Source organism: Lepidochelys olivacea (genome assembly GCF_965140295.1).
Source record: "Lepidochelys olivacea isolate rLepOli2 genome assembly, chromosome: 12".
In the NCBI taxonomy this organism is placed as follows: domain Eukaryota; kingdom Metazoa; phylum Chordata; order Testudines; family Cheloniidae; genus Lepidochelys; species Lepidochelys olivacea.
This window is the reverse complement of record NC_140422.1, coordinates 35148691-35172020: the sequence shown is the minus strand read 5'-3', so window position 1 is coordinate 35172020 and position 23330 is coordinate 35148691. Positions and strand designations below refer to the sequence as shown.

Below are 23330 nucleotides of genomic sequence, written 5' to 3'. Positions count from 1 at the left end.
GATGAACTGCAATGCGTTTTTGTGTTTAATTATTGATAGCCCTACTGACCACAAAGGTACTGATGGGAAATTTTATTGGGATTGAAATGTTGCTGCATGTGTCCATAAATAAAATAAAGCATAGGATCCAGAGGCAGAAAAGACCTAGTAGTTCACACCTAGTCCACCCAGGCCAACATAAGATTGTTCCCTGTTGAACATTTACCATGTTTTGGACTGCACAGGCTATGAATGAAAACGTTACTTTTTCCCTAATGTACCAGGAAGAAGATGGAAGGATCTTCTATCTTCACCAAGACAGGCAGCCACTGGGCCCAAACCTGTGAGGTGCTTTGCTCCCACAACTCTTGCAAAGGTCTATGGAAGCTGAGGGCACTCAGGATCCAGCAGATACACAACTATGATGGCATATGAGCAACTGAACATTTAGGGGCAGAGTCTGGCAGTTACACTGAGGGCCATGCAGGGTCACACAATGCTGAGCATGAGAGAAATGCAATGTCTCCTGGAGCTTACCTCACATACAGAGGGAATATGACCACTATGCGCTCCCTATTCCAGCCATCCAGCTCCACTGGCCAATGAGGAGCGAGTAGGGGGCCATGGCCCTGGTAATCCCTGCCCCTTTTTGGGTGACTTGTTGACTCAGAGAAGAGACTACAACTATGGTTGGCCTTTGTACATGGACACAAGTCTCCTTGTGGTCTGCCACTTTGTGCACCATATAAACTCCAGCCATTATCTGACTCTCTTCAAATCCAGTCTAAAGCCACGGAAGCGCTCACAAGATCCTAATGTTCCTAGTATTTCAGAGCTTTCCACCAGAGCCCTCCAAAGTGCAGCCTCAAAGGCAGTTGCTTTCCAAGTCTCCTAATTTAATGCAGAGACCATATGACATGAGCAATAGACCACTACATGGAAATTGACATGAACATATGTGCTACATCTTCCACTGGTGTCTATGGATAAAACAAACCAATACAGGCAAGAGACACTCAATGACAGACTGGGAATGAGCTAGGGATTTGTGTGTGGATTCACGCTTGATTAGGAGATGCTTGGTTCTGCCGGCATCCCATTACAAAACCACGTTATTTAAATTAGAGCTTCCATTTGCTTCTCTTTCAACATATGAATGCCTTCAGGACACTGGAATGATTCCATATGCAATAAATATATCAGCAAAATAGATTTCAGACTGTCCTCTGCTCTCTGAAGACCCCTTAATGCCAAATACTCAAATCAATATCTAAAATCAACATTAAAGCCGGAACTGCAGTAACCACCTACGCTCACTTTGACTAATTTAAATTCACTCTTTGGCAATCTGGAAGCGCCTGAGTCTAGCAATTTGCAGGGCAAGATGCAAGTCACATTAATTCAGGGGTTCTCAAACTGGTAGTCAGGACCCCTAAGGGGGTCACATGGTTATTACACGGGTAGTTGCGAGCTGTCAGCCTCCACACCAAACCCCGCTTTGCCTCCAGCATTTATAATGGTGTTAAATACATAAAAAAGTGTTTTTAATTTATAAGTGGGGTCGCACTCAGAGACTCGCTATGTGAAAGGGGTCACCAGTACAAAAGTTTGAGAACCACTGCATTAATTGGTTTCAAGCGTCAGCTTAAATTGTTGGGTTTTTTTCTTGTGTTCAGATTGACTGTAACCTAACTGCCATAGCAATAGGTAGCTGTAACCCAGAGAAAGTAAATACATATCGTATATTGGCGAATGTGACTGCCCGAGTCTTCACTGTGGTGGATAATCTCCAGGAAACGATTTAAAACGTGCTGGCGGTGAACATGATTCAAAATGGTTTCGTACACGTTTTACTTCTGGAGACTTGGGATAGTTTTTGAATGAAGTTAAGGACATAATTATGTACACAAAACACATGCATAGTTTACACTAACAATAGGAGCATGCACAATTAGGCATGCATGTGCTCACCTGTCCGGTTGGTAAATGTGACACTTGGGTTGGAACGCTATTTTAAGCTCACACAAGTAATTGGCTAATCTCAACCAACTCCACTGCCGTGTCAGGACTGGCACTCTACTCTCATGAGTGGCGTGGAACTGGAAAAGCAGATATTCTACAAGGTGGGTTGAGGTGCGTTGGCAGAACCTTGGACCAGCTTGCTTGTACCGCAAAGTAATATGATCCCCTCCACATCCATGATTAGTAATTTCACTACTTTTAATCACGTAGAGGAAGGACAGGTTAACTCCACATGCAAGGGAACCAAGATACTTTCCTTCTAGGAATATGTGTAGCCCATCAATCATTTGTAGCCTGTTAATTTGTTGGAAAAATCCATTGAGAACTGAGAGACAATACACAAGTCATCCAGCCCCTCTGGGCAAGGTAAGGTTTTTGATGTTCATTGCTTCTGACTAAGCCAACCTAAAGGTCACTGGTCTCTTAGAAGTTGCTGCTTATTTTTCAAGGGTTATTATAAACATGGAGCTTGTTTTGTTTTGGCCGTAAGCCATCACCATTACTACTGTTCTATAATAAAAACATACAGTGAAAGTCTATGTACTAAAGTTGCAAGGTGGTTAGGGTAATTTTATTTCTGGCCAGCTTCATCTGGAAGAATGTACACTGTTCACATCTGGCCTAGAACAAAGCCTGCCAAAAGGGAGCCATGGAACTCATTTTCCATTAACACTGAATACCACTGCTAACCTTGAACTCCATTACCCTAACACAGTCAAGCAAAACAGCTTGCATTGCACTAGGTTACGGCTTTATTGAATTTCTATTCTCTCTCCACTCTACTGTTACCCCACCCTCAGACATTTTTTCCCTTTGCTTGAATCATTCTCTTGCTTCAGTTAGATGTATAACTGCTCTCAGACGATAAAGGGAATATGTTGTTCAGCATACATGTATGTTATTGAACTGGCTACATCATTTAGTTTTGGTATATGTTGGATAATAAGAGATAATGACACAGCAGATTAATATCTCCATTTCCTGGAAAACATTAGCTCTCTGTGCAGCTTTAGGTCATAGAATCATAGACTATCAGGGTTGGAAGGGACCTCAGGAGGTCATCTAGTCCAACCCCCTGCTCAAAGCAGGACCAATCCCCAATTTTTGCCCCAGAGCCCTAAATGGCCCCCTCAAGGATTGAACTCACAACCCTGGGTTTAGCAGGCCAATGCTCAAACCACTGAGAAGTGTTCTGTTAAAACAAAGGATTAAAGTTAACTTAGCATTCAGAATGCGTGCAAGGATTCCCGAGGAATATTAGGTAAACATGAACACATGAAAGGCTGATTATAGTCTTTCCAAGAAGCACCAATTTATACCCAGCTTCTTTCTTCACAGCATACAAGGCTCTTTCATTTGTATAAAGTCTCCCATAAAACCACTAGAAAAGCACACTGAGCTAAGACAAACATAAAACAGTAACCATCCTGGACGAGTAAATAGAAGTCAGCCAGTGAACACTACACAGTTGAAGCACTTTTAAATCCCCAAAGCCAATGAAAATACATTTGGCTTTCTTGCATTGCTTTGTGTTTACTTTCTTGGAATCAATCAAGCCACATCTTCCCTTGCAGTATCTTACAGGCAGCCCGCAGAATATCGCCGTCTTCTGAACAACAGTGATACAGTAAAACAATTCTTAGGAGGGACTGTAACTCTCTCTCACTGACAAAGCAGCAATGACTAATAGCAAGGAACCTGGCACTCTGAAGGCTTATCTAAAGAGCTGATGCAATATTACATCTGTCTTTACTTCTACCTCTTCTCCCTTACTCTTCCTCGCTGTTCTCTTAAGACAGAGTTTTACATTTTTGGCATCCAGTTAAATGGCAAAAGGTATTATTAATAAAAGATGCCTTTTATATCACATAAATCCTTTCTGTACACGGTCTCCATTACCAGCTCACTGAATCAATCCAGAGACCGACAGACTGTCAAATTGGTGCTATTTTTGCAGTAACAATATTTGCAGGAGAGATAAATGCACAAAAATTATTACCCTCTGTCGTTCTCTGATTCCACAATATTTTGAAGACACCCCAGAAATAGCCTGTATAGAAAGCTCTATGGTGAAAATGTAGTCATCTTAATTGCTGCTGCTGGTAAAGACACATGTAACACTTAGACTTTTCAAGGGCTCTCTCTGAAGTGAGAGTACACATTGACCAAAATTGTATTTTGGTTCCTTGAGCTCAGGGGGAAAAAAACCATCAAATACCACCAATCCATCTACCACTGACCTCAGTGGGAGTCTTTCTAAAGATTTTAACAGATTGGGCCTATATTGCAGATGGAGAAATCCTGATCCTCCCAAGGTGCTGAGCATCTTCAACTCCCAATCAATGAGAATTGGCGGTGTTAGCATATCACCAGAGGCACTGGGACATAACTGCGGCAATCCAAAGAACCCCAGGCAAAGGCGTGATTCCTGTAGGTGAGTAAATGCTTCTCAGAGATGGCTGGTGTGGCTTCTCTGTGCAGACAGTGGCATCCCACAATGCCAGAGTCTTAATCGGCTGAAGCTTCAACCGGGAGAATGGAGGTTAAATGTAAGGGAAAATGGGGTACTTTGATGACATTTAGGTATGGAATAAGCTGCTAAGGGAGGTTGTGGAATTGCCATCAATGGAGGCATTCAGGGCTAGACTAGACAGTATTGAGGATGTTTTATGAATAATGAAATCAGTCCTGAAACTATGCAATGGGATGGACTAGCTGACCCACTAATGGACCCTTCAAACAAAAACAATTCAGTGGCATAAGATGGCACCAGGAAACCACTAGCAGAATTTGTTACTGTCCTCTGGCCAGAAAAACTGCAGTGGTCACACAAATTTCAGTACCAGTAGTTGAACTCACCATATATTCCATGTTGGAGGCTGAAGGGTAGACTTCACCTCTCAGCTTGTTATGAAGCATCAAAATCTCCTCTTTGTCTGACCTTGGAATGGCTCTCTTGGCTCTGGAGTGATATCTGCTCAAAATGCTCTCGAACTGCGTGCCATTGGGCAAGAAAAAGCCTTGCGCTTCGTGCATCAAAACCAGTAAACATCCAAGAGGGAGGAACAAAGGCAGGGCAGGACTCATGGTCATTCTCTACTCAATGGAAGTCGAGATGAAGAAGATGGAAGCACTCTGGTTTTCTCAAAGGCAGCTCTACTGCTCCGTACAGATCTGAAATTCAGGCAGGAAACAAACAGTCACTTAACCTACCACTAAAGAAGATCGACATCCCATAGAATTTCCAAAGAGGCAAGAGGCCTTGGATTCTGGTTTTTGCACAATAAAGGAGCGATGTAAATTTGAAAGTTAAATGAATTATTTTCACTCCTACACAGCAGTGATGAACCTCAATGTTTACCACGTCACAGATAGGATGTTCTGTCCTATTTCCTTCTTAAATTAGGCATTATCTAGATCTCATGCTGAATACTCTCTTTTTCCACATCTATCCTCTTCCACATACCATTACTCAATTTGCACATACAATCATTGGGGTTATATGAACTAATTAGATATGCCGTTGCACATGAATTTTGCAAGGCCAATCTTTTTGCCTGCACCTACTTCCAGCATGCCCACCCTGGAGGGAAAAGAGAGTTGCACCAATGTTATGTGCTCATAACCTCTTTGCAGCCCATTCCACATGCAGAATCTAGAGGGACCCAATGTAGCTCCAAAAATGGGTGGGACTGTGTGGGGGCGGAGCATTGCCCGGACAGCCATGGAACGCCCATAAAGATGGGGAAAATTGAATTTTCCTTTGGAGTATATATAGATTCCCCTTTGAGCTGTAATTTGTATCCATCAGGGTGAATCAATCCCCAGGCCCTTAAACCATCACATAATCCAAGCTGTGCCTTTTCACGTATGCAGGGTGAGCAATGACACATTATTTCTTCCAAGTGTCGTCCTTAAAGGAGAACAGATCCTAACAAAAGGGAAAGCAAACTTCCCCAGCAGCCAAGTCACAGAGGTCAGACATGAACTACAGCTATTTCAGAGGCCTCCGCCTGCCAATAGACTCAGGCAGAGCCAGCTGCCAGCTCCCAGAATCTCTGTATGTTTATGTGAAAATGTCATCGTAATATCAAAGCAATCAAAATTCCTGTCTGCAAGTGACGCACTGGGGTGTTCTCACTGACGCTGTTACTGCACTTAGCTGGAGACAGATGTGCAGCCAGTTATATGAATTATTACAGATTAGGAGAGGAGCTGGAGTAGATTTCCCTTCCTCCTCTTAAACAGGAACCACTTCTGCACTGCTCGGTTGCCATGAGTCAGCCTGCCTTTAATGGGGAGGGTTAACCAGAGAGGAATGGCTGGCCCTAAATTTAAATGTGCTGACTTGATGATGGTTTGAATCTCCAGCCTTAATCATCCATGTCCTCAATTGCAAGGCCCCCTCTCTGTCCCTTCCTTCAGACGCACCTGTAATCTTCAAGCAAATTCTCCACCCTGATTCTCCTCATTAATAGTCCACACTTACTCCCTCACCTGAGGGCCATTTATCTTGGCTTATATAGATCCTATGCTGTCTCTTACTAGAGGTTTGTCCAGTTTGCTGTGATCTCAAGTGGGACCGGTAATAGCTACCATCATAGGAATAATACGTAATAGGGTTTAAACATTCACACTGCACATCCAACAGTGGAACTATCCAGTCCCCTCTTCATAAAACCAAAGTGGTGAATAAAGGACTTCCAGTGTTATTCCATGAGGCTTGCAATCTGGGAACCACCATGCCAACGGGAACAACTGTATGTCAGGGCAGCTCTACAAAGAGGGAATATTCCAAGAGATGAGTCTTTCCCTCGTCAAAACTATCCCTAATGCTGTCATTTTAAACAGCCTTTTGTGTGATAGCAGTTAGAGCCCTTCCTGAATAGGCCCGCAAATATTTTCTTTAAGTGACAGTTCTGCAGATTTTACTGTTTAAATTTACAGCATAGCAAATTACCGCTACATCTTCCCCCACTGGGTGTTCTGAAGCAGGGGCATTCATGGCTTGATAGCGTTAAATGTGTTTGGAAGAGGTGGTTCATTTTCTTTCTTGCAGAGTGTTATGTCTTTAAGGGGACAGCAGAACTGCTTTTAATGGTGGAAAAACATAAATCAGAGCATGCTCTATATTTAAATCTAGAAATATTTTGCTTCCAATCTAATGGAAATGCAGCCAGGTGTCAACAACAGCCTTTTAGGCAGGGGTGCAGACCCAGCACGCAATTATTTTGATGAGGACAATGCTCAGAATGCAAAACGTAAAGGGTTTAATTTTCTGAGGTGCTGAGCTCCCAAGACTCTAGTTGAAGTCAAGGGGAGCGTCAACCCCCTAAAAATCGAGCCCAGGGCCTATGTTGTCCCAGCATGTGTCTAGCGCAATGTAGCCCAAATCCCTGACTGAGTCTCCTAGGTGCTACTGTGGCACAAATAAACAACCAACCACTAATACTTTTTCCTAAGCAAAGTGTTAAGCAGTTGAGCTGGGCTTTCCTAAAGCAATGGCGATCACGATAATGCCATGCAAAGAAAATGTCTTAATTACTTCACTAGAATACTTCCTTGCTTTATAGAGGCAGTGTAACATGCAAGCGTCATCCCCATTCAGTGTTTCATTGGTTAAATAGAGGTTGAATTAGGCCAGTAAGATCCTTAAAGGCACACAATTTCCATTTTTTTAAAAGATAAATATTGTTTTAACCTCGTTCTCTTCTCGGCATTGTTTGCTGGCACAAACCCCTCCATAAATGAAGCCTAACTGGCTAGGTGGGAAATGAGCTGTTACTTTTGTAGACCATCTGGCCCAAGACAGGGAACAATTCCTACTTTCAGATACTTCCCTAAGAGGTTTTAAATAAAGATGATCTGCCGTGGCTATTTATTATGAGGAATTTTAAATGCAGCCTGCTTCTTAGGGTATGGCGGAGAGAAGCAGACAGCTGGCATAGCTATACCTACTGACCTAGATTTACTCCCTTTTCTAACCAGGGGCCCCGTCCGCCACACAGTGCAGGTACAAGAAATTGTAACTTGAGAATCAGCTGAATCATCTGACAGCCCAGAGACATACCAAACTTGTTACTACGTGATGAAGTCAACATGTCAAGTCCTCAACAGACCCTTGGCTACTTTGTTCAAGCCCTTCAGCTGCTAATCAACACAGTGTAACAGATGGTGCATTATTCTCTGAGTCCTCTCCTCTGCTTGTGAATTAACAGCATGATCCCTTCTCCCCAACTGGGCTGCCTTGAAACCTAGTTTTAATGTTCGTGGACTAAGTATTCAGTCCCTGCTTCAAGTACTTGACTTTCAGGTAGGGGGGAAGTATCATTTCCAGCACTCTGTGCTTTTAGACCAGACAAATCACCCATTGCATCCTCTGTGAATGTGCATCCATAGGATCACTGATTTCAATTAGAAATCAAGGAGAGGTTTGACATTAATTTCAATGGGGCTAGAACTTGGCCCAAAGACATTCAGTTGCACCAGTTTCCCAGGTGAAGGGAATTATCTGAACAAATAACTCTCCAGCATACCAAAGAGGGTATGGAACGATGAGTGAAATGGAGGGAGTGCCATTGGGTGGGGGGGAATAAACATGCCAGTATAGTAGGTAGTTACCCTATTTATAAGATGGCAAGGGTCCATCTTGTCTAGTAGCCTGTCACTGACAGCGACCAGATCACTGGCATCCCAATGGTGGAAACTCTTTGGACGCACGTGGTGTGCGAGTTGGAAGTTTGATAGCTTCCTCAACCACTGTCCCAGCTGACTAAACTTTGCTTTATTCAGGGGACGGGGAGAAAGCATTTCTATGACCTCTTTTCAAGCGCATCAGGCTCATGGTATCGATGCCATGGTAACATCTGGGACTGATCAGAAACCAGTGAATCGGCAGAAACTGTCTCCAGAACGTTCAGACGTGAAGGCATCTCACCGGCCAAATATACAGGAACTCCTCACTTAACATTGTCCCGGTTAAGGTTGTTTTGTTGCTGATCTATTAGGGAACATGCTCGTTGAAAGTTGTGCCATGCTCCCTTATCACGTCCTTTGGCAGCCACCTGCTTTGTCCACTGTTTGTAGGATTCTCTGGAAGAGCAGCCCTTTCTTGTGGGGATTAGAACCAGGAGGGCCAGCAGCCCCCCTACCCCATCGGCTCCCCTAAATTCCCTGTAAGGTATGTGGCTCAGCAGCTGCTCATCAGCAGTTCAGGTGACCACGCAGCTCCTGCCCTGCCCTCTGCGTTGGAGCTTCTCCCTGGAGCTCCCTGCTTGCTGGGGGAAGGGGAGAAGAAGGGTGCTGATATCAGGATGTCCCCCTGCTCCATACCCCCTCTCCACAAAGAGGTGGAGGGGGACAGGGCTCGGGGACAGAAAGGAGGGAGCTTGCTGGAAGCTGTTGCTTCTTGTCTGAACTGGCTGATCTGCTTAAAAGGGCAACATACTTGAAGTGCGGTCAGCAGACTTAAAGGGGTAATGCACCTCTCTCTCTCTCTCTCTCACTCCAGCACTTTGGAAAGTCAGCACTTGTGCAGCCGTCCATGTGCCGTCAGGAGGAGGGAGTGGTGCACTCCAGCTGGATCACGTGGGCTTATTACCATGTCAGTTTTTGCAGGGAAGTGTTTGCAGTGACTGACCTGCATCTATTGTGTTTCCTCCCTCCTGCCTCAGTCCACGCTGCCTTGTAGAGTGTGAGGCTACATTAACAACAGTGTGTTAACCCTTGAGGGCTCAGCCAAGTGCTAGTTCATCATTTAGCAGCAAGGCATTCCCTGGGAAATATCCCACCCTCTGACTCCATCACCTCAACCAAGCTTCGCAATCATTCATTGCTGTGGACAGTATTAAATTGTTTAAAGCTTATACTATATATGTATACAATGTCTTTTCTCTGGTGAAAAAAAATTTCCCTGGAACCTAACCCCCCCACATTTACATTAATTCTTATGGGGAAATTGGATTCGCTTAACATCATTTTGCATATGGTGGCATTTTTCAGGAACATAGTTACAATGTTAAGCAAGGAGTTACTGTATTTCAACTGGGGACAAAGGAAGAAGTATTTTCTGAGATCTGAAGAGGTCATATTTAAATGGGCTTTGAAAAGACCGTTGACAAAAAGTTACTTCCTAGACTAATGGATAGCTTGTGATCTCAGACAGTAGAAGCACGGGTAACCTCTAGAAGCTGCCATGCAAAACTCCCTACTCAACCCACAGGCAAACAGACAAAGTCAGCCTCAGTGTGGTGTCCTCACCAGACCTTAAAATGCTTTATTGTTATTGATCTCTAAAATGCCCCCTAGTTAAATATTAAAATGGTTGGATTATTCTCCTGATTATACATGCTATTACTGCAAATATTTGCAGTGCCACGGGATATTATACACAGAGAAGGCAGAGGAAATGGGCAAATGCAAGAGTTAACATAGGATGCCAGCAACAACTCAAAACCAGCAAAGCAGAGCCCGTGGTGGATCAGATTTTCACTCACATACATAAACTCAAGATTCAAGCACTATGCCCACTGTATATTTTGTGTATGCAGCCTTGTCTTTTTAGCCAACATGCACATATTTGAGGCTTTACAAAGTTGTTGGGTTTTTCTGCAAACATAATCCCAGCAGAATATTCAGAGTGAAATTACAAATGCTGTGACTTAGAACACGTTGTCATCTTTACCGCCTAAAACTGTAAAATCTATGTTTTCAAGGTCAGAGGTAAAATGTCTGGATCTACCATCATCCACTCTAGTGTAATACAAGAGGGTGAGTTTCTACCTAAAGCTATACTAAAAGTTGTTTTTTTTAAACTGTTAACAGAAGTTACCTCGTTCTACTAGTATTTGAAGGTTTAGTCACAGACCCAGTTTAGATTCATAAATGTAATAAATAACTTATATTTAATAGTTTATATAAATAGTTTATAAAAGTTTAAGAAACACTCAGTAGATGTTTTAATAAATGGTCAGTCAATTATTAGAGGTTATAGCATCCAACAGGTCTACTGGTTGATTACAATTATCAATGACACTTTCCACTTATGTGCTTAGAACGTCTATAACCCTAGTAATGCTATTTATGTAACAACATCTATTACTTTGTTAACCTCTTATGAACTATTTATAAATGGAACTTTACTATTAAAGTGCAATTTGGCATCACACACAATCTTTTGAAGACGTTATTAAACGTCTACATCTGTAACACTGAGATTTTTGTTACACACAACAAAAGGTTTAAAACAAGTGTCAAAAATCTGGTGTTAAAATTTAACACTTACCTCTCAAAATCTGCAAGTCCACCAGAAGCCAAAACTCCTCAAAAACCTGCTTGTGGAAAATAAATTATATATTTTAAATATGAAAACAGGGAGGGAGGGAGGGAAGTGACAACTGTCTCTAGATGCAATGAATGCTAAGGTCTCAGCACAGCTGGTAGTGATGAATGCTGTTCTCACAGAACTTCGCCACCAATATTTATACTCTCCAGGGTTATGATCATTTCTTGGCCCTCTATGATCTTGGCAACTGCTCTTTATTTTCTGAGAAAAGGAAAAAATAGAGGGGTGTCATCAAATCTCTCAGGGCAGCCGGGAGATACCATCTAGCCCAAGAAAACTGAGAATCGCCCTACCAAATGGAGTAATATAACAGAGAGAGAGAGGGAAAAAAAAAAACTGGGGGCGGGGGGAGGAGACAGAGACAGGGAGAGGAGGGACCAATAATTAAAACCAAATGATAATTTACAAGTTTTCCATGAAACCAGCTACACGGATGGGGCCAGAGAGACAGGGCTCTGGACTCAGATTTAATTCACCAGTGAAATCCAAAGAGATCACTTAGCTGCAGCCCTTGAAGTAAAAAAGAGCCCAAAAACAAAACCCCAAACCACTAACTCGTAATTTTCCAAGGATCAGTCGAGTCGAAGCTGCGGCTCCGCCTGTTCCGAAGTTTCTGGCTGCGAAGGAGAGATGGGAAATGCGATCCCCAGCTAAGCAAGAGCCTCCTGCCCGCAGCAGAAAAGGATGGGGGGGGGGAGAGAAATCAAAGGAAAGGCTTTAACTGCAAAACAAACCAATTTAGATTCAAAGGCAGGGAGGAAAGGGGGGGGGGGGGTGCAGCGTAAAGCCCTGCAACCAAATTGCCTTATGAACCAAGCCAAACGAGAGACCGGCGAGGTGACAGCGTGTGCTTCGGAGGAAGGAGAGGTGGGGAACCGCTGCAAGAAGGAAAATCGCAATTCAATGGCTGCAAACGTCAGTTCATCTCCCAAGGCTTTGCTGTCACTTTGCAAAGCTTTCTTGTCTCCCCTCGCAAAGACAATGCCGCTCGTCCGCGTGCTGAGAGGGACGCCAGGGGGCGCTGCTCCGCAGTTGCCGAGAAGCCATTGCCCGTCTGAACCTGACTCCTGGCGGGCGGGGCGGGTCAGCGTTCAGGGCAGGGGCGAGCGGAGCCGGACCGCGCTTGCAGACTGCAGCCGGGATGTTCCCGAATCGCCTGTGTACTTAGCTCCGCAGAGAGGCGCTGCCAGTCCCGGCTCCCTTTCATTAAAAACAGAAGAAACAACAAAATAACTGTGACTGATGGCTAAGAAGCCACCCTGTGGATTTTAGAGCAACGCATTGATTCCAACAGGGTTTTGGTGGCTGTCAAAGGGAGTGCTTTGGGCAGAAGAGAATTTGAATGTAAAAGGCTAGGGAAATAAACCAGTGAAACCAATACTCTGCAATCCATTGGTTGAATGAGAATCCCTTAGTTACTCTCTCTAGGGGCATTCAAGAAAGATGGAGGCAGAAATGTTGGTATGTGTACACACAAATACACACACGAGAAACCACCAAGGTCTTTTTAAAACAGTCTGGATCATTTTCTCTTTTAAACTGCTGCCCAATGTCTTTCCAACAGTCAATAGCTTATCCCATCAATCCTTGTCTGAAGACTGCGACTCTCAGAGTATTCTTCAAAGAAGGATATATTTAAAACACAGCAAAGCTTGCAAATCAAAAATAGATGTATCTTACTTGATTTACAGATTATTAGAAACACCATCTTCATTAAATAAGAAACAAGGCCCGCTCTCTCCAGTACAGTGGGCAATTTACCAGTGGGGGGAACCCCCTCTCTCAAATGTTGACCCCTATAGATGTCTTTGCTTAATCACTCTTGGCTTTTCACCATTTTTCAGAGCTAAGCTTTTTCTGAGAAGTGATATCTTGTTTTCAGAATCCAATCTGTCTGGATATCTGTTCTCCTTACAGAAATCCCCTAGCATGGCGTCCAGTCTGCACGGCTTTTTAAATAATTAGATCCACTGGCAAGTATTATCAATATCTTTCTTTAGAACAACATGAGTGCAAAACACCTAGTCTCCTTAAGAACAATCTAAGATGAAGATCACAATATATCTACAATATTATCCACTCTGTCAGGTCAATCCTTTTCTATTTGTATTTGGATGACATTTTGGTTTATTTTAAAGGAGTTCCACATGTGAAACAATGGCATATGGCCCGTTATCTGTAGCCCACAGCTCTACCTTGCTTATAGAAATTCAGTGGAATTTGCATATGTTAGCCTTAGCCCAAAATGAGTTGATGCTCTGATGCTGCGATGAACAGGACACTAGACAGACTGGAGTGGCAGATAGATAGCCATAGTTACTTTGAAGTCATAGATAGGACTGTATTTTTCTTGAATTAATTTTCTTGCTCCACAGTTTCTTCCAGGACTGATGGTTTTGCTAAATTCACAGACTAACCTTTTTTCCACCAACTCAACAGCATTAGGCCCATTGACCTCTTTTTAGTTCACCCCTCCAATGGCAATCACTGAGAATCATCCAAATCCAGAGACATGACAAGGCTCCAGTTCCCAAGACAGTCTGAGCACTAGTCTAAGTGGTACAAACCACACACTGCTCTGGCGCAGTGAATCATCTGCCTCTTAAAGATGCTGCATTAGTATTACCAGAAAGTCGATTAATTCATTTAACCACCATATACAAATTTCAAATAATTTCCAGATCCAGGGGGAATTTGTGATTTTGTAATTCCCACACATTCCTGCTGTGAATTAACCCTTTCCAGTGAGTCAGTCTGAACAGAATTACCCATCTCCCTATTATCATAGAATCATAGAATATCAGGGTTGGAAGGGACCCCAGAAGGTCATCTAGTCCAACCCCCTGCTCAAAGCAGGACCAATTCCCAGTTAAATCATCCCAGCCAGGGCTTTGTCAAGCCTGACCTTAAAAACCTCTAAGGAAGGAGATTCTACCACCTCCCTAGGTAACGCATTTCAGTGTTTCACCACCCTCTTAGTGAAAAAGTTTTTCCTAATATCCAACCTAAACCTCCCCCACTGCAACTTGAGACCATTACTCCTCGTTCTGTCATCTGCTACCATTGAGAACAGTCTAGAGCCATCCTCTTTGGAACCCCCTTTCAGGTAGTTGAAAGCAGCTATCAAATCCCCCCTCATTCTTCTCTTCTGCAGGCTAAACAATCCCAGCTCCCTCAGCCTCTCCTCATAACTCATGTGTTCCAGTCCCCTAATCATTTTTGTTGCCCTTCGCTGGACTCTCTCCAATTTATCCACAATTTATTCTTGATGCTTTAAGGCAGTGATTCTCAAACTTTTATACTGGTGACCCCTTCCACATAGCAAGCCTCTAAGTCTGACCCCCCTTATAAATTAAAAACACTTAAATATATTTAACACCATTATAAATGCTGGAAGCAAAGCGGGGTTTGGGGTTGAGGCTGACAGCTCGTGAGCCCCCACATAGCCACCTCACGACCCCCAGTTTGAGAACCCCTGCTTTAAGGGATGTATTCCTTTGATATGTACATTAGCTCCATCACTCAAGCCCAGACACTGTATCCAGTTGTATTATGGACTAGGATGAGTCCACTAAACTTCTCATCACTTGTGAGCTAGGGCTCATTTCAATTGAAGTATGAAGAGGTGGAACATTATGTTGTCTACATATTTTTACTACTTATCTCCACTGGGATTCTGTTGGATATTTTTGAGCTATACAAATTCAGTGGATGAAATTTGTCCCTGCTGTAAGCTCACTGAAGTCAATGGACTTAAATACATGAATTTGGTCCACTTTGTGTTTCCATGGAACTGGAACATGATAATACGTTTATTGTGAAGGATCAAAGAGAAGGCAGTTGCCTAGATTGCATCATGTTCTGCAAGTATTTTCCCAAGAGTCCAAAATATGCAAGTCTCTTTCATGGCTACTGTTAAACGACTAAAATAGGCTGGATTTCCATAATGTGGACAGATATTCAAACATATCTGATTCTGAAAACAAACGTGCCAGAAACAAGACTCTTCCTATCTGATGCAAATCTTGATTACTTTGTCCCATATGCTGTTGCTAAGCCTTGACTCACTTCAGAGTAATACGTAATTGTTGTGACCGTGGGAGGAGTTGGAAGCTACATGTTTTAGACAAAACCAACACTTCACATTACGTTTAAATTTTCATTTTGTCTTCATTCAGCTGTTTCAAGTCCTACATTCAGTCAATGCCAAAACAAATCAGAAGTTACTTTTAACCATTCACTTCATAGTTATTATGGTCTTGATTATAACTTCTCTGGTTCATATGTGGGAAAAGCCACATAAATGGATTGAATTTATAAGAAAAACCTTTTTATGTAACAGCCAACAAACAGAAACAAAGACAGATTTCAGTTATTTCACTATTTAACATGCAGACTGCATGCCTTGATTTTAGACAAACAGAATCACACTCCATTTCTAATCCAAATATATGCTCACGTAAGAGGCACATGTTAGTGTACCGAGACAGGTTATTGATTCAAGTCAGTCCATTTCTGTTATGACAGTGTGGCTAGGGACCCCAATCAGAAAATCAAGACCCCTTTGTGCTAAGTGCCGTACAAACAAAGACAATTCCTTCCTCATCAAGCTTATAATTTCTGGGCCACAATATATGTATTAAGCATTCTCAAACATAAATGGAGGTCCCAATATACTCTCCCCCTCTTCTGATCAATTTGGAAGACAGTGATCATGAGCAGAAATAGCATGGGGGATGCTTCTAAATCAGCGTAATCCCCTCTGGACTAACCTGCAAGAAAGCCTATTTTTGTGAATTTCCATTGCAAGTTTGCAGATGCAAGAAATTGGTAGAAGCTTCCCCGACTCTCTCTCTTTAGAGATTTTGCCCAAAGAAGGAAAAAAAGTTCATTATAAATTTGCTCTGATATAAACCACCATAATCTCCTTCTGCTGTCACCAATATCATAAAGCTAACAAAATAAAATGCACAATTACCCATAGATTTCTCTGCAACATATAATGCAAATAATTTTTTAAAAAGCGAGGTTCTATTGAAAATGAAAATAAGTGCTTAAGATTTCTTATGGCAAGAAGTTTGTGAGACCAGCTATTGTTTTCCAACAGTTAAGTGGATTAGAAATTTTCTGCAGTAGTTTAGAACTTTAGTAATAAATCGTTCAGTGTGTGTACCACTGCACTCTACTGGATAGACTCAGACCTTCACCGCTGTAAACCATGGGCCATATACTGCTTACTCGATAGACTCAGACCTACACCACTGTAAACCATGGGCCGTATACTACTAACAGCTGTTAGTAGTATACGGCCCATTGTCTCCAGAGGTATGCAATTTTGGAGCAGGAAGTTCTGTTCCAATAGTCTCCATGACATTCCAAATGGCCATGGTGTGTGAAGTCCTAGGTTGCAACAGTTTAATGAATGACACAGTGAAATGAACACAACCCAAATCCATTTAAAACTGCAGATGTTTGGCAACTGGAATAGGATTAGCCCACTTGGCTACAACTTCAGAGCTAGCACCCCTGCTCTTGAGAAGGGTGTCAAGGGATTTTTAATGGCCAGGAGTGGTTAAGGTCAGGCTTGGTGTTTTTGTTTTGTTTTTTTAAAATAGGAATGATCACTGCTTTAGCAACACAATATTCTGTTTACCATGCTGAGGCATTGGTCAGGACAGATTCACATGGCCAACTCATCAGAACTACTTCAGCATCCTGGATTTCCCATGGTAGCCTCCCATTAGAGAAATGAAAAGGCCCAAACAAACCATGCTTAGCAAGAGTCTGAAGAGCATGAGCTATATGGTAAGGCAGAATCCATTCAAAATTGCTCTATATGAATATTTCTCTTAGGTCAATAAAAATCATTACCAGTAGTTTTCCATCAGTGATTTAAAAGGTTTTGCACAAATGGATTTACAACTGACAAATTACAAATTCAAGAGCAAATCTTGGAAACCAGCAGAAGGTTCTTTCAGTGAATTAACTAGGATGGAGGGGAAAGTATTTCCATTTGTTTCTGGTTTTCGAACTACAGGCTAATACCTGTGTACCCAAAGCAATATACTACTCACTGACTTTCTGCAGTTTCCATGGTACAAATCCCTTCCAACAATAAAAACATAAAATATTCACTATTGGTATTAGCTGTATGGATTAAAGAGAGAGTCACTTAACCTCTGCCCCTCTATCTGCAAATTGGGAGAGAACAGTAATGACAGACAGCAAAAGACCAGTCTGGAACTAAATTCATGAAAGACTAGCCTTGGATGGATGGCCCTATAAGAGAGTGAAATATTGTAATTAAAGCACAACCAAGATGCTGCCCAAAGACTGTCTGAAATAAAAAGACTTTCAAACATGCTTCATAAAAGGACTAATTCTGTGGTTTTCCATGGTGCTCCTCCAGTACCTTAAAAATCCTGGGCTGAGGCATAATGATATATAGGTAGCCAGCCTATGGGGGTGGCTAAGTATTTCACAAAGCAATGATACAATGAAATGCTATGTCAACTGTTATGAAAACACATACTTATCACATAGCGCTTATCTGAACTGTTCTTGATTTTCTTTAATCAATACTCTGATATGCTGGACTTTTTGACTAATTCACTAGGGGTGGAATTTTCCAAATGTGACAGTCTCCTGAAAAATCCCACCTTCCGTTTGTAGGTCACTATGGCTCTTCTGAAAAATCGCCCCTGAGACAGCCTGTTTCAGTATGAACTTCTGGCATGCTATACTTAGAGCAAGATTTTTCAAGTATAGGATTCAGGAGCCCTATTTTCAGGCTTCTGTTTTTGAAAATCTTGGCTTTTTTTGCATTCAAGACAGTTTTTCCTCAGGTTAAAATCTGCTTTAAGAACATCACTAAATAATTATAACACTTAGCTCTGATGCATTTGACATTATCAGTTACAGATAGAAATCAAGAACATACACACTTTGTACAAAAACAAGAACAGGTTAACAGAAAATAAAAATTGTGGTTGTGTAATGACAGATGTTGCTACATGCTTTTCACTGACTTCTTTGAGTAACTCACTGCACTGGTTTCATCAACAATTGCATGTCCAACATCCTTAGTGCAAATTAAATTTTAAAAATCCCTACGCAACAGTTTATTTGGTACCAAAAGACATTGCAATACTTGTTTTTACACCTGAAATTAATCGCTGCCAGTTCCTAAAAAACAAACAAGAGACACTTCTACTGCATCTCTCATTTTAGTTTAGCAAGAAAATTATAATGACATGAATATGCAGAATCATAGTGACTACTGTATTTCACTTTTACATTGTGCTTGTAATAGAATTTCCTCTTTCACAATATTTTCAAAACCATCATTATCACTTGACGTGGTCCCTAGTAAACCTAGCTAAAGGAGCTCATATTCTTTTGCAAGACTGATTTAGAGTGTAGTTTTTGTGAAAAGTCTCTTATGAGTAGCCATAGCCTTGGTTTTATATAATAGCCTACATTTACTAGAAACAGTCTATATATACATACAAAAAATATCAACTAGATATTTAAAGTAATAAGAATCCCTACTATCATCAGAAAAAGGAATGTAAACTTACATGTCTGTTTCACATTTCAACTTCCTATTTGACATAGGAAAAGCTCAGTGCAGGTTTGTGAGATTAAAGTGTATGTTAATTACAAGTGTGATTACAAAACATTTTTAGTGCTGGTAAAATGGTCTAATCATGCACCATTGACATCAATGGGAATTATAACATCAATTTCAAAAGGAGGACGGGGAGGGACATAATGTGTGAAAGCTTATATATGTATTTAATGTTATAATGGATGGATTAATATGATGGTGGTATGCTGTTGTCTTTAAGCCTGTGAATAGTCTCTTTGCTTTGCTGGATCAGGTTTTAAGTGAAGAAATAAGATTATTTTCTCACTGTGTGTCCAGTTCTAATAACTCCACACTAGGATTACTAGTGTCGGCACAAGAAACTTTGTAATTGCAGAATTAAGAGTTCAGCTTTTTTTTTTTAAATGTCACTATAATTAACTTCTACAGAAACTATAAAGAGTAGAAATCTTAAAAAACTATGGAATATTTTGTTTCACAAAATCTGAAAGTCTCATCACATACAGAGAAGTCACATTTGCTAGTGACCATGGTTCAACAACTTAACAAGTGATTTTTGTTCAAAATTTACAAATTTCTCCATCAAACAAGAATGTTCTCTGCCCATCTCTAGGAGCCTGGGCTCTGGGGCAGTCTGCCAGGTACATGAACTGGCAGGAAACCTACCTGGCAGGTCAGGTTCCACAAGAACCCTGCTTGGTTTTCAGTGGAATTTTGTCAAAATCAAACTGTCTTCACGAAGTGCTTAGGTTTTGATTCAGCAAATTCCGAAGGAAAAGTTTCATTGGAACTTTTCCAACCAGCTCTAACAAACATCTGTATAGCAACTTACATCCAAACCACACTCAGTGTATAATACAAACTATATAGAGGGACTGTTAAATGCCCCCACCTCTGGGATGGGAGACACCAGCAGTTGAACAATGCACAGCAATTCCTCCCAACAATTAAATGAAGTGAAGAATCCAACTAAAGCAAGAGTGCAAACTTCAGTAGGGAGAATGTGGTTGTCCAACTTGAATTTGGCCAAATCATGGGGAACATCGTTACTTCTTTCTTAAAATCTTAGTCAAGATTTGATTTTATAGCATCCAAAATAAGGTTTTCTTCCAGTTTCACTGAATAGTTATATAGCTAATGAAAGATTTGTAATAGACACTTGCAGCTAAGGAAGTATAATTTTTACTTCTTTTTAACGTTTTAATAGAAGAAATACATTAAAGACTGAGGATCACGGTTCAGCATACAATGTGTGTTCATTCTTTTTAAGTCACTTTCAATCTCTCCTATTCAACATCAGTTTTCTCAGTATCAGGGAGACTTAAATGAAGTTCTACTGAGAGAGGCAGCCAATATTTTCTCAAAGCTAAAGTGTAAAGTTTTACTGCTCCTCATTGAATGACTGTGTAGACATAAGGGCCTGATTAACTTCCATGAAAATTGAAGGTGCAGGGCACCTCTTCGGATCAGCCCTGGATGAAGAGATTCTGAAAGCTGAAGCTGTGGATTAACACTTTCCCACCACTCCTCCTTTATGGCGTGGTGACCAAAGCCCCTTCTTCTTCTTAACAACTTGTATTATTGTAGTGCATAGGAGCCCAGTCCTGGACCAGAACCACATTGCGTGAGGTGCTGTACAAATACACGGTTAATTGCCTTTTAACGAAAAAGCCAAACAGATAGCACAAAAAGGGTGACCAGATACTATATTAATAGGTGGGCTATGAACACCTTAGAGGTACTAAAAAGGCAAATTGTACAGTTCTTTCAACAAACAGTAAAAAGCAGCACAATCACAGAGAAGTTAGATGGAAAGAAACTGTCCTGCCTGTGCCAGACAAAGATAAAAAGTGAAGAGAGAGATCTAGGCAGCTTAAGGAAATGCTACAGAAATTTTCTGGAACATAAAGCAGCTACTTCATTTTGAAAACATGAAGGGAAAACAGTGGAGAAAATAACTTTTTCCTGCAATTTGCTTTTTTTTCTTTTTTTAAATGCAAAACTCATTTGACTTAGTAGGCATGGTTTTTTTAAAATCAGGTAATGATTATGCTTTCATGAGTATCATAGCACCCCTGAGGGGAGGGAGCCTGCACTTAAATCCTCAAAATAAGGCCTACATGATACATAGGTCTTCTGGTGCCCTCTGCACCAGGGTGAATTTTATCCTGCTAAATAGCATTATTTCAAATTAGAAAATGCATAGTAACTCTAGACTAGAGTTTCCACAACTGAAATTTACACTCAAAGTCAAAGAAACACAACCCCACAACTTTAAACCAACTTTGTGACTTTTATTGATGGGCGACAACTTTATACTCCTAGATATCACTAAACTGTGTACAATTAGGAACTCAACATTATAGGAGAGCAGACAGCAAAATTAAACAAAGCAGACTTAAAGAAATATCAATCTTCATTATTTTGCCCATTTTTTAAAATCTTGTGTACACAGAAGCATAAATGCAGTTTGAAATCTCTTAATAGCAATAAAGTTACAATCACCCATCTACATAGACTAACATTTTAACTCCAAATATTTGATCTGCAATGTGTACTTAAGCAGTTTCTCATCGCACAATTATTAAAATGTGGTTTTTTTCCTGTTAGGAACCAGCAACTCTGCATTTTGTACTTTTGTACATTGTTTTGAAGCACAGAACCATTGTCTCCTGATACACACTGGCTCATGTTTTATCATTTATCAAAAACTACTGGGGGAGTAGAGAGGGTTTTTTTTTTTTTTTAGTTTTTTTTATTTAAGTAAAGATAAAACTTATTTTCACAGAAATCTACAAGTTTTGTTGCTGGTGCAGGGTTTTCTTCTACTATGCAATTAGAAAGTGGGAATCAAATGCAAACCCCCTTTATCATCTTAGGATTCAGCATTAACTCAGAAATATTTTATCTTTTTGTGATTCGTGAGACTGAGTCTTTCAACCTAATGACTTCATTCTGCAAAGTCAAGTCAACACACAAACCATGTTGTGCACAACCCCCAAGGTAGATTCCTTTTTCACTCTATCCCATAGTTGCAGGGGGAAAAAGGATTCACTCAAAAGAGCATTTAAAGGAGGAAAAAAGTTAGTGATAGTTGGCGTTCTACAAAGCAGGTATCTTGCACACACAGCATAAAGAGGGAAGTTTCACAGCAGGTCAACTCGGCGATAGTACAGGAGGTAGGCTGTGCGTTCAGCAGACGGCTTCACCACCTGGTACTGATTTATCACTTTGACTGCCTGGTCATCAATGCGTAACCAGCCATTAAGACCAATTTGGAAGACGTCTGTAGTGTAATGGCCACCAGTTGCACTGTTTCCATGATGATAGACAACTGCAAAGAGAAGTTAATGTTTATACTTCCACTGGAAACAAAACAGGAATAGAAATTTACTAAGATGTTCCTCTGTTTAAGTTCATAATTCAAACAAACTTCCCAACTCACATGAAATCAAGAACATATTTTTTAAAGAGTTTAACTACATGTTGACTGGCATGTTTACATGCTATCCTGTACTGAAGTTATGCTTATACAGTATTTGCCACTAAAACCTTTAGAAATGCCTTCGCAAATACTTAAAGTTATACCAGCATTATCTATACGATAGCAAATACTGTCATAATTTTATGCACTTACAAAGGAACAAACCTATTGTGATGCTAGTGATTTTTCACTGGCAGCACAAAAACTCAGGATTCTAAAGAAGTGAAAAATATATTCTTAAGATCAAGTGTCCCAAAGGTCTAAGATAGATATTTTTCATTTACTACACGGCTTTCAGGGAAGGATTACTTCACAGGAAAAGACCAATGGGATTGACAGACCATCTTCCTGCAACAATTCAACATAGCTTCAGAAAATTCAGTTAGTGCTGACAAACTTAGTAAATAGTTGAGAACAAACATAACTGCTTGAAATCTCCTACATGTCCAGTTTGTTGCTGTTTGTCATTTCAAGTCAAAACGATCTTCACCAAGTTAACTGTTCGCAGATCAAAGTAGGTATTTTACAATATTTAGTTTCAGACATCTCTGTGACTTAAACCAAAAGCCTGAGTCAACCTTCATTCATATCTAATCATAAAACCTCAAGTCTTCATGTACAAGAGAACATTATGAAACTTTACAATATCAGAACTCTCTGTTCAAAAGTCTTTATTACAAACATAAGATACTCCCCATCTAACCCATTTAATTTTGCTTAAATTATGGTTCCACCCTACAAAAGTGATTCCATAAGAATCACTCTATACTAAGCACTTGAATGTGCATAGTTTGTTTGTTAGTTTTGTGAGTGCCAATCCTGCAATCTCAACATGGAACCAAGTTTGATTCTTTACTTTGAGAATGTCACCACCTGTAATATGTTCTGCAGCA

General features: G+C 40.9%; 2 protein-coding genes across 6 annotated transcripts in view; both read right to left on the bottom strand.

Moving 5' to 3' along the window:
* CRISPLD2 (cysteine rich secretory protein LCCL domain containing 2) overlaps window positions 1-12000 on the bottom strand; it is a 40720-nt gene extending 28720 nt beyond the window's left edge. The window contains exons 1-3 of one of the 2 annotated variants that reach the window (XM_084645070.1): window positions 11900-12000; window positions 11285-11545; window positions 4861-5175 (exon numbers count right to left, since the gene is read on the bottom strand). In XM_084645070.1, the coding sequence (XP_084501196.1) occupies window positions 4861-5094 (234 nt within the window). In that variant the 5' untranslated portion in view covers window positions 5095-5175; window positions 11285-11545; window positions 11900-12000. Of the gene's footprint in view, window positions 1-4860; window positions 5176-11284; window positions 11627-11899 lie in introns of those variants that run through there. The other variant, XM_084645069.1, reaches the window with a different exon arrangement.
* A 9226-nt stretch (window positions 12001-21226) lies between these two features.
* Window positions 21227-23330, bottom strand: part of USP10 (ubiquitin specific peptidase 10) — a 74644-nt gene continuing 72540 nt past the window's right edge. For all 4 annotated transcript variants that reach the window (XM_084644687.1, XM_084644689.1, XM_084644688.1 and 1 more), the window contains one exon: window positions 21227-22287. In XM_084644687.1, the coding sequence (XP_084500813.1) occupies window positions 22100-22287 (188 nt within the window). In that variant the 3' untranslated portion in view covers window positions 21227-22099. The remainder of the gene's footprint in view (window positions 22288-23330) is intronic.